The sequence below is a fragment of the Cannabis sativa genome, chromosome 4, assembly GCF_029168945.1.
Source record: "Cannabis sativa cultivar Pink pepper isolate KNU-18-1 chromosome 4, ASM2916894v1, whole genome shotgun sequence".
NCBI classification, from domain to species: domain Eukaryota; kingdom Viridiplantae; phylum Streptophyta; class Magnoliopsida; order Rosales; family Cannabaceae; genus Cannabis; species Cannabis sativa.
In genome coordinates, this window is record NC_083604.1 from 51,983,908 (window position 1) to 52,001,534 (window position 17,627).

Here is a 17,627-nt window from a genome sequence, read left to right on the forward strand (position 1 = left end):
TTAAAAGTGAATACTTAGCTAGTCATATTAATTTTGTGGGATACGTTCAACAACAACTCCTCTATGATTCATAAAACGTTATTCTTCATGTTTTATTTTTTCAGTCCATTTATCTATATAATGCGATTGAAGTAATAGGAGAATACAATTTTTTCAGTCCATTTATCTATATAATGCAATTAAAGTGATAGGATAGAATACAATTTTTTCATACCCAAAAAAATAAAATATAGCTTTCTCTAAAAACTCTATTTGCGATATCATATATAGAGAGTGTATTCGACGATTCGCAACAGTGTTTCCGATACAGAGTACAACATGGATTGTTTTATTTTGGGAATGATCACTAATTTTCGACTGTTTGCAAATTTCTAAGTAGCGTCGTACACGTGTTAAAGAAAGCGATCTAGTTCACGACTCAATCAAAAATTTTCATTGGGTAATATTGTTCTTCTTTTATTATTTAGTAGCAGCTAGTATTTACAACAACAGTTGACATTATTCAGTTTTATCCTAGTGACTGTCAAGATATCTCCTATCACTTACGTGCTTGTTCCAATGATTCAGTTTATATATTAATAAAAAAAAAATTCTTTTAACTATAGAAAAAGTTCAAATTCGGGTTGGATATTTTACTTTTATTTTAGAAAAAAAGTAATAGATCCAAAATCCAAAGACCGCTAGTCTAAAGAGAGCCACACAAATCAGATATCGATTCCAAGTGGTGCATACAGGAAATATTTCATGTCCATATGTGTAGACTTTAGATTGTAAGGTTCTCAGGAGGCCAGCATGACAAAAATTTAAAATCTAGTAATATTAGAATTTTAATAATATTATTGTTTTTAATTTGTATGTGAAGAAGTTAAATTGTATGTATGTGCGTGTATTTCAATTTCAGGTATTATTTTTTTAAAGAAAAATGTACATCACTAATACAGTTATACAAATGCAATCTTATTCTTATCAAGTACAGTGGGATAATGATATAAAAGATTAGTAAAGATGGTTCATTTACTCACTTCAACTTTTTCCCATAAATATACTTGAAATTCAGGCCATATATCAAATGATACCTTCTGCCTAAGCTACAAAAATGGAAAGGGATAACTACGTCTATCTGTCATGGCAAGACTTACCAATATTTCTCTCACTTATTACTCTTCTTCTTTCTTTTATGTTCCTGATTCGCAAAAGCTTTTTCCGCACAAAACCGGTCAACTTACCACCATCTCCGCCGAGATTGCCCATAATTGGTAACCTTCACCAGATCGGAGAACACGTTGACCGTTCCCTTAGAGACCTCTCTCAAAAGTACGGCCCACTTATGCTCTTACACTTTGGCAGCGTCCCGACTGTGGTCGTTTCGTCTCCAGACATGGTAAAAGAAATCGCCAAAAACCATGACGTTGTTTTCTCTGACCGGTTCAATACTAGAGCTTCAGACGTCCTTTTCTACGGTGGAAAAGACATCGTCTTCGCTTCTTACGGCAACAACTGGCGTCAAGCTAGGAAGCTCTGCGTCCAGGAAATGCTAAGCTCCAAAAGGGTTCTCTCCTTCCAATCAATACGAGAAGAAGAAGTGTCATCGTTGGTGAGTAAAATACGCCAAGTTTGTCTTAACGGCGACGATGGTGTCGTTAACATGTGCGAGATGCTTATAAGGACATCGAACAACATAATGTCGAGGTGTATACTCGGACGACGTTACAGTTGTCACGAAGAAGAAGAAGAAGGAAAAGGTAATAATAAGATGATCTTTTGTGAGACACTGATGAAAAAAGTTATAGCGCAACTTACAGCGTTCAGCGTTGGAGATTTCTTCCCTTGTTTTGAATGGGTGGAGGAAGTTTGTGGGTTTATGAGAAACTTGAAATCCAGTTTGGGTGAATTGGATAACTTTTACAATCAAGTATTTGAAGAGCGGAAAGCTATGAAATCAAGTGAGAATGGCGTTAAAGACTTTGTGGATATACTTCTACAACTCCAAAAGGATAATATGTTTAATATGGATCTCACTGATGAGCGCTTGAAAGCTATCGTACAGGTCCTCCCTCCTCCCCTTAATTATCTCATCTCATCTCTCTCTCAAAATTATATTACATTTTATTTTCAATTATTACTACATATTTATTTTAAGCAAAGTTAAAAGAAAGATCGACATCGTGAAAATTTAGAAACTATTCAAATCTCAATAAAATAGGGTGTTCTAAAAAAGATTGACAATCCCTGTAAAATAATAATAATAATAATAAAATAGATTGACAAACGAATTTTGAAAAAGAAAATGAAAAATCTTGGAGCATGTTTGGTATTGTTTTCTGTTTTTTTGTTTTTAAAAAAATTGTTTTTAGAAATGAGAACAAAAAATAGTTTTTGAAGTTTTTAAAAACAAGTAATGTTTGATTAGTGTTTTTTAAAAATAATATTAACCAAAAGTAAATTGGTTTTTAAAACAAAAAATAACATTTTGTTGTTTTCAAAATTTTTGTTTTTTGTAACTTTGTTTTCTGAAAACTGTTTTCAAAAAACAAGGCCAAACAAGCCAAATTGTTTACAAAAAATGATTTTCTGTATGATGCCAAACATGCAGTTGCTTTCTTTATTGTTTTATGTATAACAAAGAATATGACATACTAAACTAAAAATTTCATGTTAGATCATCTCTAATAGAGCCCTAAAAAATATAGTGTATTGTTATATTTTAACACTAATAAACAATCCGCACTTTACCGTAGATAATTAAAAAGTTTTAAATTATATATATGAAATAAATTATATTTTTGATTTAATGATTACTAAGTAATAAATTGTATAAAAAAGTAGTTTGATTTATGATTTTCGTTTTTTATTAGTTTTGTTTCTTATGTTTTTAAAGTTTGAGAATAAACACTATGAAAAAACAAAAGAAAATGAAGAGAAAATAAATATAAATTTAAATTTAGAGATAAGGTTTTATTTTGATTGATTAGTAGTCGATATTTGTTATTATTTATATTTATATCTATATATATATATGTATCTATTCTATATAAAGTGTGTCTATATAATAGAATTTTTAGTTTTTTGAGAAATTCATGGGTGGCTTTTTATTTATATTAAAAATAAATTAATTTATTAATAAAAATAAAATGGTTTATTAATTTTAAAAATTAAAAAGTAAAAACAAAACCAAACCAAACAGATTTTTTAAAACTACCAACTAATCAAAAAATTTCGTGTGGACTCATCTTTTAAATTTTCAGAAACATAAAACTTTTTTGAATTTTAAACTAATCAAGCCCTTGTATATATGTACAGTTTGATAATAAATATATATGGGGTGGATTTTTAAATAAATTTAATTTTGTAGGTGAAAAAAATGACAAAATTGCTTGTAAATCACAAAGAGATAATTGAGGTTGAAGGGATGAGTAGGGAACCGAATATAGTTTCTTTGTACTTGGAGAATGACACATCCCATTTACGATAAATGGAAACATGTTACTTTTTTTACCTTTTCTCTGCCACTATTTTATATATATCTCTATTCTATATAAAGTGTGCTTATATAACAAAATCCTTGGTTTTATGAAAAATTCATGGGTAACTTTTAATTTATCTTAAAAATAAAATGATTTATCAATAAAAATAAAATGATTTATGAGAAATTCATGGTTTAAAATATTTAATTTGATATCTTAATTATTAATAAACAATACCATAAATATACATCTACGATCATATAAGAATTTTATTCTAAAACTATACGATCATAGATTAAGTGGTCAAGGTCTAAAGAAAAATAATAATTTCTTATAATCTGAAATCAAGACACGAAAAACAGAAACTAATTAAATAGGACTTTCTATTCAATTGAGGTGTCGACCATGCATGGTAAGTAAAAAGCTATATATTAAATTTTATGCCGTGATACAATTAAAAATTAAACAAGAATTTACTACTATTTATATATTATATATATTGCTAAAGAATTTTTCTATTTGTTTTTTTTTTTTTGGCTCGATCATGTTATAATTATTTGCCTTCACATCTGAATATATAAAATGTGGCGAATTCTTTGTTTATGAGAAATTATCGGGTGACTTTTTTTTAAAATATTTTCTTATATATAAAATGTAGCTATGTAACAGAATTCTTGGTTTAATTATTATTTATTTTTCTGTCAAAATGTTAACAGAATATTCTGATTAGAAAACGTTAATTATAATTGATTAATTTTAGCTAAATAATCCTACCAAAATTTAATCTAACAAATTTCTCTCTCTAAAGCAAAAACCCTAGCCTCCAACACAACCTTTACCAGTTTATAACCTTAGTTATAATTTCTTAAGCTATATTTTATAATTTTAATTTTTATTTTAAAATTTAAAAAATACTAATAAAGACAATATGCTACATGCTATTATACAAAAGTATTGCATTTATATATCCCACGATGTTTCAAAAATACTTTGAAAAGTTCATCTTGAATTAATTATTAATATGTAATAAAAGATATTAGTTATTATACTATTACTTCAAACAAAGGAAAGTTCTAGCGGTGCTTCTACTTTCTAATCATAAATCTCAATTTTGGCTTCTTTAACCAGCTGCCACACACAAGTTACTTACTCTGAATTTATAACCACAATTTTTTAACACTCAAAAAGTTACCGAGTTTGTTTTCTATAGCTCTACTTATTAAGGTAGAAAAATATTTTTAGATTGACTCCATTCCGTTTATTAAATGAATTATTTTCAAGTTGACACATTAACTTAAAAATGACACAATAATGACCTACTACAAAGTATACACTTATATTCATTCTATTTATTGAGAATCAAAACTTCAATCTTCTTCACTAGATTAGCCAGACACACATAATATTTGGACATAAACACAGGACACAATATTATAACTCAAACTCAGAAACACTTAGTCGAAACTTGAATGAATAATGCCACTCTTTTAAGTTTTAAGACTGTATATGACTAGGCAATTTTGGTTATTGTATTATCATTCCTGCTACATAGTTGATCATTTTTAGATTTTTGATGTGAAATTTCGTATTGTGAGCTTTTTAGAGTTTCTTATAGACTTCAATGAGTAATAGATTTATATAATTATACTTGGAATAAATTTTCATAATGTTGTTTGGTGGATTCCTATTTTGTTATTAGGTAACATAATATTATTATTCGTTAGGTCTGTCACAATTATTATTAAGTAAAAATGAATCAATTTAAAAACCTTTCACTATATTGAAAGGTGAGATTGATTTTTAATATGAGCTAATGATGTTGAACCTAATAACTAATAATATTTTTTTTAATTTTTAATTGTATCACTTTTTAATAACGTAAAAAAAACTAGCATAAAATTTAGTATACGTGCCTCGCACGTAACTTTTTACTAGTATATATATATATATATATATATATATACTAGGAGAAAGCTATGTGCAAAGCACATATACTTAGTTTTATGATAGATGTTTTATAATATAAATGAGAATGATTCAATAAATAATCATATAATTTAATTTATTATTATAGTTTAATTGAATTTTTTTAATAAAGTGATTTATTGAAGAAAAACTTATTTTATTATTGGGTGTAGTAATTTTTATGTATATTCAAATAATTTAAATGATGGTGTTGCAATCTAAAATAAATACTAATTGCAATATGTTAGTTTTTATAATTTAATATAATTGAAGAAATTATGATAATGTAATTACAAACTTAATATTCAAGATATATTCAAACTTAATATTTTCAAATATTTATTTTATTTAAAAAAAACCAAATAACAATACAATCTAAAATAAATAACCTTCAATGACTTTAGTGAAATACAAAAGCCAAAACTAAAAAAAATTAACCAATTCACAAAGTAGTCAATTTTTTTTTTATTATTATTTTACTTTATTTTCTATCTTAAAAATAAACCAAAGAACAATACCATATAAAAACCAAACACATTTCATAACATACATTGTTTGAAAGTAGACTAAAGTACAATGACATAAGGAATTAATTTTGTTATTTTTTAATTGTTATCATAGAAAATATCATATAATAAAAGAAAATAAAAAAGTGTAATATAAAGTATGAAATGGAAACTTAAAAAGCAAAAATTTAAAGAAAAAAATCTTTATAGTTTTATAAATAAAATATTCAATTGTATCCATTCAATGGAGAGAATAGTATATTTTACATAAATCAATTTTTTTTTTATTTTTTTAAGTTTAAATAGCTTTAGATAATTTATGCAAATTAAGTTGTATATAACAATTCTTTTGTCATTGATTAAAGTAATCGTTCTAAAAGTTGACAACAATATCAAACCTTGTATATTACAGAAATTTATAAAATTGTAAATGAATGGCTTGATAAACTATCGAGAAAAAAAAATATGGTTAGATCTCAGACAGCCCACCCTGTATATGTCCCTTTTTGTAATTTTTTCTCTTTATTTTCTTTCTCTATTTCACACAAAGTATTAATCGGTAGCTAAACAATACACCTATTGTAGCAGCTAATAATTGAAAGATATGTAAGAAATAAATTGATCTGATCTACAATTTACAATGTTAATTCACATGAAGATTACATTATAACTTTACAGATGCATAATTAACAATAGAAGTAGAATGCACTTTAAGTACGAAACCATGGTGTTATTACAAAGTTCAATTATTGTGATACCAAACTTATAATTTATAATGGCCATAAGTAAATAAAGGAAAGTATGAAATTAAGAATTTTATAAAATAAAATGATTAGATCTTTACTTTCCGTAAGTAAATATTTAACATCTTTAATTGCTTTCCAATATTCTTGATCATTAAGGGAAAGAATAGTATTTTTACTTATACCATCAATGTGATTGACATTGGAGGAGTTGATCGGCGAATAGATTTGAGCTTGAGAGATGGATGGAATATAAGTCAATTGCAATAAAGAAGGAGAAAAATTATAATTTTATTATTATAAAATTATAAAATTAGAAAGTAATCATTTTTTTAATTAATAATATACAAGGTGGATGGTAGAGGTAGATGAAAAGTTAACAGAGATGTTAATTATATGGATTTAAAATAATAAAAATTAATTAGGAATATTCTGTTAAGTTATAGTATATTATGGTTAAACCAAAAATATCGGTGACTTAGACTTTAAAAGTAATATTAATTTATTTTAAAATTAATATTAAAATACATCTTAATAAAAAAAACTGTTATTTTTTAATAGAAAACTTTTTTAAAAAAAAGTCCCCCAATAATTTATCGTAAACTAAGAATTCTATTATGTAGCCACATTTTATATAGAATAGATAAAAAATTTGGTTAGAAAATCAACATTTAATCATCATTAATATTTTATTATTATAGATATTGTTTAGACTTAGATATTTTAGTAAAAATAAAAGAAATAGAAAATTAGAAGATATTTAGCGTATTATATAATTCCTTAGTATTTATAAATCTAATAAAAAATAATAAAAAATAAAAAAAATGAGAGAATTAAAGATCTTTAGAAATTTTAGAGTGACATGTGACCGTTCAATATATATGTCTCTTTTATATACTAGTAAAAAGTTACGTGCGATGCACGTATACTAAATTTTATGCTAGTTTTTTCTACGTTATTAAAAAGTGATACAATTAAAAATTAAAAAAAAAAATATTAGTTATTAGGTTCAACATCATTACCCTGTGTTCATTTTTAAGGAAAAAAATATTTATGAAATAATAATTTATTGCAACGCGAGTACAGGCAAAATTCAGAAAATATAGCATTTATTAGTAGAGTATTGACAATTTCAATAATAAATTAACTGATTGTATACTTTTTTGTCTGCTAACATGCGCTTTTGATATTTGTGTGGTGAACTCTTATTTGTCCGCTTTTCAAATTTTTCTAACACTCTCATTTTATTCTTCCAACTTTCTGTAGTTGGAGTGATGTCCTTAATTGTTGTATATAGTGTAGTCATTTATTCACATGTTTTCAAATAAAACAATAGATATACAAAATAAAATTAAATATAACTAAGCTCATATTAAAATCAATCTTACCTTTGAATATAGTAAAAGGTTTTTAAATTGATTCATTCTCACTTAATAATAATTGTGACAGACCTAACGAATAATAATATTATGTTACCTAATAACAAAATAGGAATCCACCAAACAACATTATGAAAATTTATTCCAGGTATAATTATATAAATCTATTACTCATTGAAGTCTATAAGAAACTCTCTAAAAAGCTCACAATACGAAATTTCAAATCAAAAATCTAAAAATGATCAACTATGTAGCAGGAATAATAATACAATAACCAAAATTGCCTAGTCATATACAGTCTTAAAACTTAAAAGAGTGGCATTATTCATTCAAGTTTCGACTAAGTGTTTCTGAGTTTGAGTTATAATATTGTGTCATGTGTTTATGTCCAAATATTATGTGTCTCTGGCTAATCTAGTGAAGAAGATTGAAGTTTTGATTCTCAATAAATAGAATGAATATAAGTGTATACTTTGTAGTAGGTCATTATTGTGTCATTTTTAAGTTAATGTGTCAACTTGAAAATAATTCATTTAATAAACAGAATGGAGTCAATCTAAAAATATTTTTCTACCTTAATAAGTAGAGCTATAGAAAACAAACTCAGTAACTTTTTAAGTGTTAAAAAATTGTAAATGGTTATAAACTCGGAGTAAGTAAGTTGTGTGTGGCAGCTGGTTAAAGAAGCCAAAATTGAGGTTTATGGTTAGAAAGTAGAAGCACCGCTAGAACTTTCCTTTGTTTGAAGTAATAGTATAATAACTAATATTTTTTATTACATATTAATAATTAATTCAAGATGAACTTTTCAAAGTATTTTTGAAACATCGTGGGATATATAAATGCAATACTTTTGCATCTTTAGCAATATATATATATAATATATATAAATAGTAGTAAATTCTTATTTAATTTTTAATTGTATCATGACATAAAATTTAATATATAGCTTTTTACTTACCATGCATGGTCGACACCTCAATTGAATAGAGTCTTATTCAATTAGTTTCTGTTTTTCGTGTCTTGATTTCAGATTATAAGAAATTGTTATTTTTCTTTGGACCTTGACCACTTAATCTATGATCGTATAGTTTTAGAATAAAATTCTTATATGATCGTAGATAATATTTTTGGTATTATTTATTAATAATTAAGATATCAAATTAAATATTTTAAACCATGAATTTCTCATAAACCATTTTATTTTTATTAATAAATCATTTTATTTTTAATATAAATATACATCTACGATCATAAACTATATTCAATTCCCTACTCATCCTTTCAACCTCAATTATCTCTTTGTGATTTACAACCAATTTTGTCATTTTTTTCACCTACAAAATTAAATTTATTTAAAAATCCACACCATATATATCTATTATCAAACTGTACATATATACAAAGGCTTGATTAGTTTAAAATTCAAAAAAGTTTTATGTTTCTGAAAATTTAAAAGATGAGTCCACACAAAAATTTTTGATTGGTTGGTAGTTTTAAAAAATCTGTTTGGTTTGGTTTTGTTTTTACTTTTTAATTTTTAAAATTGTATTTTTAAAATTAATAAACCATTTTATTTTTATTAATAAATCATTATTTTTTAATATAAATAAAAAGTCACTCATCAATTTTCCATAAATCAAGAATTATGTTATATAGGCACACTTTATATAGAATATAAATAATTATATAATATTCTTCGCTTTTATTTATTTATATATATCACAATTGGTATTCTTTTTTTTTCCTCTCTCAATGCGATTCTTTGAGTGTGTTTACTGAGAATATTTAATGCTTAATAATCTCTTCTCATTCTTTCTTAGTTTACTATGATTTTGAACTACATTTGTATTTTTGCCACTTTTTCTGTTCATTGTGATCTTGAACCACAATGAATTATTCTAAATAATATAAATAAAATGGACGATTATTTTATATATATATATATTTTTAATTTCTAGAGTTATAGTTGTGATTATATATAGAGTTGAAATATACTAAATATCAATTCAAATATTAATAGGATTTATTTTATTATTATTTTATTATATATAAATAATATTTTATTATTTTATTAAATAAAAATAAAAAGTCACCCATAAATTTCTCATAAACCAAGAATTTTAGTTATATAGACACACTTTATATAGAATAGATATATATATTGATATTTAAAAATTAAATTAAATAGAAAAAAAATAATATATTAATGAAAGCCCCCTTATCAACTGTATATATAGTATTTTTTTTTTCATTACAAAAAATTATTAACTGAGATTTTTTAACATACCACAGTCATATATAATTTTTTTATTAGCAAAGGAAAATATTTATTCAAACAAAACCTAAATTGTGCTTAAGCTCAAAGAAACCTTATAATGATACATATAACTTTTAAATTAAAAAAAAAAATGAGATAATTAATGATAGAATAAATAGATGACTTTTTTAAGTTAATTTATACACATATGTCAGCTTTTTATATATATATGGAAGAGGTTTCAATGGTTACATTTTTATTGTAACCATCATAGTTATATTTTTTAAGCTATTGGATTATTATAAAATGGTTGTGATTAATTTAGAAATTAAATAAAAATAAATAATAAATAACTTGTAACCTGAAAGTAACCTTATAATTTATTTCCTTATAAAACTTTAATTAAGATTAATTATATTTTAAATTAAATTAATTATAATTATTAATTAATTTTTTGCAATTTATTACTATATAAGGATCTTTTAGCAATTTATTTTTTTGCACTTAAATTATTTAAAATTTTATAACAAAACATTTTATAATTTAAAATTATGCACTTATAATTTCATAATTTAAATTTTATTATACTTGTAATCTTAATTTTAAATTATTACACTTAATTATTTAATTTTTTTATTTAAATATTTAAAAGTAAAAAAAAGTAAGATAAGTTGAAGGATTTTTTTTTTTTTTTAAAAAAAATGGCTACACTTATTATCGATTGACTAGCTTGAGGTCTCATACTTAGTTCATCTAATTGTAACAAAATAATTAAATATCATTTAAAAATAATTAATTATTTAAAAATTTATTATAAGAAGAGAATTTTAATTTGTGTAAAAAGAAGTTTAATTTTTGTAAAAAAATAAATTTTATTGTAAATATTATAATTAAATGGCTTAATTGTTAAAATAATTATAGTAAGAATTTAAATATAAATAAAAAATTATTTATAAATATTAATTGCTAAAAGAGGTCTTGTTAAATATTTAATTAATTATTTTAAGAAAATAGTTAATTATAATTAATTAATTCTAAAAAAAGAATGTTTACCTACTATTACAGGTCAAAGAAAAATGTAACCATGATGGTTACAATAAAAATGTAACCATTGAATAGTCACCCCTCTAATAAAGTTTTAAAAAATTATTTTTTTTTATAATTAGATGATGTGGCATCAAACCTTACGAGAGTAAACAACATGCCTAACCATTGAGCTACCCTTCTTATATCTCACTCTTGAACCAGCCATCATTCCAAGACTTGCTAAGTCAAGCTGATACACCCCTTTCTTAAACAAATATTAAAGAACAGAAAATAATAACAAATATTACTCTTTAGTTTAGTAATTTATTAGTGTAAGAACATATTTAGTTGTCTGTGTGAAGAGTGGTCATGACTTGTTAAATAGAACTATTGGTTCATTTAACCAATTAATAAAGAATATATGAATTTATTATTCTCTCTAGACTCTCCCAGCTATCTCAATTCTTATGTCTCTACTATCTTAAATAAGCTAAAACAATAATTTTGATTTGATCATCCAATGAGAGTTCCCACAATTCCTTGCAATGAAGAACCCTTCATTGAAAGCATACAGAATGACACTCTAAATGAATATGATATAATCCCAATACTGTACATATTTTTTCCTTGGTGACCAAATAGTACTAAAAATTCCCAAAGAATGACACAAATGAATACAATTGCACTTGCCTTTATTTCTTCAATGGTGGGTTATATAGAATTATTATCCATTGTCAACAAAGTTTAAATCAACCAAAACTACATAAATATATAGATGGTTGGCGCACGATAAATAGTGGAGTGTAGAGGTTTTGGAATAAAAGTATAGATCGTCATTTTGTAAGAGATGATGGACGTGGTCTTGGGCAAGGAGTGAGGGACAACCGGGCAATGAACGTAATCTTCAAACACAATTTCAAACCATCTGCCATTAAGTCACTCTCTTCTTTCTCACTCTAATCTATTTTATTTTTTACTTTTTAAATATTTAAATAAAAAAAATTAAATAATTAAGTGTAATAATTTTAAATTAAAATTATAAATATAATAAAATTTTAATTATGAAATTATATAAAACTTTAATTATGAAATTATGTGTGTATAATTTTAAATTATAAAGAGTTTTGTTAAAAAAATTTATATAATTTAAGTGTAAAAAAAATTGCTAAAAGATCATTCTTTAATAATAAATTGCAAAAAATTAATTAATAATTATACTTAATTTAATTTTAATATATAATTAATCTTAATTAAAATTTTATAAAGAAATAAATTAACGGGTTAATATCAGGTTACATGTCATTTTTTTTGTTTACTTTTATTTAATTTCTAAATTAATCACAACCATTTAATAGTGATCCAATGGCTAAAAAAAATATAGTTACAATAAAAGTGTAACCATTGCAACCTCCTCCATATATATATATATATTTAATTAGATGAGATTATTAAGGATATTTTTATAAATTTAAATAATAAAACAATTTAGATTTAGGTAGAGATAAAAAAATTATAGATTTACCCCCCAAAAAAATATAGATTTAGCATTATATTAATTTATTTTTAAATATTAATGTGATAAGTTCATTAAAAGAAAAAATTAATAAATAAGTTTGGAAGGATTTATTATTAATATCTTATTAAATTTAAATTTAATCAAATATTTAGATTTCTTATTAAATTTTTCATTAAATTCAATTAAATATTTTTAATAGATAAATATCATACTATAATTATCACTCGAAAAAATAATCAAGTTTATATATTTATTGCAAACTAAGCACATATAATTAAAAAAATTATGAGAATTAATGTTATACGTCTATAATAATATTAAATCGCAATATAATTACCTTTTAATAACGTCGTTAAAGCTTTGCATGCCGAGATTTTTTTTTATTAAAGGATATGAAATGAGAGAAAATTATAAGATGGGGTATAGTTATTGTATATATAGGCTTGTCATTAACGCTTGATATACATAAATTTATAAAACTAATAACTATACCATATGTAGGAATACATATTTAAAATTATCAAAATATATATTTATCTAACTAAAATTATATATTTTATTAAAATAATGAAATAATATTTGAGTCATCGATTAATTAACATGATCTTTAAACTCATTTATTATGGATTACCAAAAAAAATACTTGATTGGTTTGGAATTTGAAAACAATTTTATGTTTTTAAAAGCTTAAAATGTGGGGGTTCACATAAAAATACTTGATTGGTTTGGTGTTTTCAAAAACTAAATTTGAATATGATTTTGAGTTTTAAGTCAAAAAATGAAAACATCAATTTTATGTTTTCTATGTTTTTAAATCATTGAACTTAAAAACTCTTCAAATACTCTCTTACTTTTATATTTTGGGATTCCCAACCAATCACAAATCTAATTTTTTAAAACTCAAAAACACAAAATTACACTACAACCAATCACATTTTTAAAATAATTTTTCACTTACAAAATTCAAATTTTTGTTTCCAAAACACTCTTTTAGAAAACACAATCATATGGAACACTACACTCTCTTTTTTATAATTTCATAGTAAATGATATGAAGATCAAAAAAAAAAAAAAGAAAGATGTTTATAATAAATCGAACGAAAATGCATGCACTTCATCAAAACTACAATAATGAAAATAAAACTAAGATTGCATATTTGAAATCTCACAATTTTGTTGAAAGCTCAAGAAACTCTCTTATCCATAATTGATGGCTCACACACTCAATAAAAAAATACATATGCCTAAACCTCAAAATAAAGAACAGTGTCTGGTTTATTAAAAAAATTAAATTAAATAAAGAAGGTGACTAAGCCTAAAGAAAAAATGGTTTAGAAAGAAGAGTGTAAGTTAGGGTTATATACTTTATTTGAGATTTGAGATTTGAGATTTAAGGTTTGATATATACGATTAAGAGAGGGTGATGCATGATTTTATATATTTTTAACTAATTATTATTATTAATAATATTTTTAAAAAATTTGAATTGTATATGAATATTTTTTTAATTAATTAATAAATTAATATTTATAAACTTAATAAAAATATTAAAAAATAAGAGAATTAAGAAGAGAATATATAGAGGTATTTGAAGAGATTATAGAGTGTCATGTCACCGTATAATATTTTAGCTTTATATATATTGATACTTAAAGTTACTTTTTTTGTCTAAGATGCTTTTAGATATTTTACATATAATTTATAAGATGTTTTTACGGTGCACCTTGGTGTACCGATATACTCTTTTCGTGTTTTCGATATCTTGAATAGTTATAATTTACTTTTTATATAATCATGTATATTACAATTATTTAAGACATTTTGTAAAATTTTAATAACTTCAAAATAATTTACAATGTATACAAAAAGTAGGGTTCAATCAATTTTTTTGTTTATTTTAGGCTAGTATAAAATAAACAAGTCACACACGTGCAATAGGCTATGTGAATCTGAATTTTTGTACGTTAAATTATTTTGAATTTTTCAAAAATTTGCAAGGTATATATTTTAGATAACTATGATGTACAATGTATTATAAAGAATAATTAATATTAAAAGGGCATTGCTATTGGGCACCAGTACCCATCACCTTCTAGAGGTAGCATTATATGATTGGTTAGTGTTGTTTTAATTTCTAAAAGTTATTACATTAAATTATATGAGACGATCGATACTTAATTACACCAACAATAATATAATATTAAGAAGAATACTAAGCACTAATCGTACCTTTTAGCATTTCACATTTTTAAAATTATCTGAATGTCAAAAAAATAAAAAAGAATACACTATTACCTTATTTATTTATTTATGAATAGTACTACTAGATATGTTTAATTCTCAAATTTTATTAAATAATTATTTATCTATTTTAGTTATTCTTTTTAATATTATTTGGTTAAGTTATTTAAAAGTAAGCTTTTAATGTAATACTAATATTTAGGTACCAAAAAAATTAAATACATATACTTTATATAATTAATAATATAACTATATAATTTCCTTTAAAATTGTTGTGTTCGCCTTTCTATTAATATATATATATGAATTTGATGGATTGATCAGGATATGTTTTTTGGAGGAATAGAAACTACTTCAACAACATCAGAGTGGATAATGGCAGAATTAATGAGAAATCCAAGAGTAATGAAGAAAACACAAGAAGAAGTGAGAAGAATAATGGTAGACAAGGGAAGAGTGGATATTAATGAGTTAGACAAGTTGGATTACTTCAAATGTGTTGTGAAAGAGACTCTAAGGTTACACCCACCAGTTCCTCTTCTTGTGCCTCGCAAAACAACAGAGGTTGTTCAAATTGGCGGTGGCCGATATACAATTCCTGCGGGAACAAAAGTGATAATAAATGCATGGGCCATTCAAAGAGACCCAAACTCGTGGGACCAACCAGACGAGTTCATACCAGAGAGATTCGAGAATAGCCCTGTAGATTATTACAAAGGGGGCCAAGAGTACTTCCAGTTTATACCATTTGGTTTTGGTAGAAGAAGATGCCCTGGGATCATGTTTGGAACTGTAGCAGTTGAGTATTTGATGGCTAATCTCTTGTATTGGTTTGATTGGAAACTAAACACAAATGAAGTCGACATGAGTGAAGTTTATGGGATCACTGTTGGTCTAAAAGTTCCTCTTTTTCTTAAACCGATACCCTACACGCCTTAATTAATTAATCTTAATCTGAATGTGCCTTTAAAATTAAATATGTTGATTAATGGCGCGTAGCTATTATCTGTATTAATGCCTTGCTGTTTTATAGTTGAAAGAATATTATTATTTTTCTCCAATAATTAATGGAATTATTATTATTATTGTTGTCCTGAATTTTTGTTGATACACGTGGCTTCCTAGCGAACAACTAGTTGTCCAGTGGGGTCCAGTCGAGAGGTAACTAGTGACTAATTATGTTGGTGCTCAAGAACATATAGCTCTGGGAGGAGGATATCCTCTCGTAATGTCGTACCGGTCCTATGTATCATTTGGATATAATTTGAATATGATTGAATCTCCGCGAAGGGTCGAGACCTCCCAGATCCCCTTATCGCATTTGGTCCTAACTTGTGCAGCGCATTCCTCGGAGTAGTACTGTTGACTGTCCCATCCGTACAAGTGAAAAAACAAGTCTACAACCAAAATTAAATATTTTTGGGTATTTCCCCCACTCCTTTTCTGACACGCACCTTTCCAAGACGTAGACAGACAACTCACACCCTCAACTGTCCCATCCACTATAGACAGGTAGGGTCTTGTCTCACCAAACTGTTAACTCAAACTTTTAGATCTCCTTGTTTTGATGATTAACAAATATTTGATTATTATGTGTTACTAATGATTTATTGATTTTGTAGCAAATTTAAAAGAGAAAATAAATATTTTGGTATTTTTACCAAACTTTTGAAAGCAACACTAAATGGATTCAACAAGCATATCAAGAGCAAAAGATTCATCAAGGGATCAACAACTCAAGAACATATTCAAAAGAGGTCTTCAAAAGCCCAAAGTCAAAAGTCAACTCGAAAGTCAAAGTTAAAGTCAAAGTCAAGGTCACCTCTCGGGAAAAGTCAACATGGGATCAAAACATGCAAATCAAGCTAGGAGGCTCATCTACATCAAGACTACTCAAAATCAAATGGTATAAATTTACTTCAGTCTTGTCAAAGTGATTTGCATAGCACACTAAGTTTTATAAATTTAAATTTTGGCCCATTCACTAACTTGTGCAACAAGTTTTCTCACACGATAGTTCAAAATTTTTTTTGATTGAATTTCTAAATCACATTTTGTTTAACTAAGAGAACAAAGTTGGAATTTCTGAAATCGGATAATCGAGTAAGAAGTTATGCACGTTTAAGTCCCGAAAAATGGCATTTTTGCCTCTGGTCAGTCATCCGGAATTCCGGTTGGCATCCGGAATTCCGGTTGGCATCCGGAATTCCGGTTGTCATCAATCCAAAATTCCGGTTCCCATCCGAAATTCCGGTTCACGGCTGACCTCACCTCGGGAAACGTGCTAACAGCTATAAACGGCTATTTTTGTCTTCAACACTATATAAACTCGATTTTTCTTTCAAAAAATAAGTTGGTTGAGCATTTTTTTCAAATATCTAACCTATCTAAGTGAGATTAATGAGCTTCCAAGTTTGAAATCCAAACAAACACTTTTCACACACTTTGAGCCAAAATTTGATTTTATTCATCTTGAGTGTGCTTGCTTTTCACTCTAGGTTTCCATTGTATCATCATATTTCTAGAG

General features: G+C 25.2%; 1 protein-coding gene across 1 annotated transcript; it reads left to right on the plus strand.

Moving 5' to 3' along the window:
• Window positions 1-874: 874 nt before the first annotated feature.
• On the plus strand, window positions 875-16,190 carry LOC115715052 (phenylacetaldehyde oxime monooxygenase CYP71AN24). Its single transcript, XM_030643844.2, has 2 exons — window positions 875-2,047; window positions 15,425-16,190. Exons 1-2 carry the CDS (start codon window positions 1,097-1,099, stop codon window positions 16,037-16,039), a joined length of 1,566 nt encoding a protein of 521 aa, XP_030499704.2. The 5' UTR covers window positions 875-1,096; the 3' UTR covers window positions 16,040-16,190.
• Window positions 16,191-17,627: the final 1,437 nt, after the last annotated feature.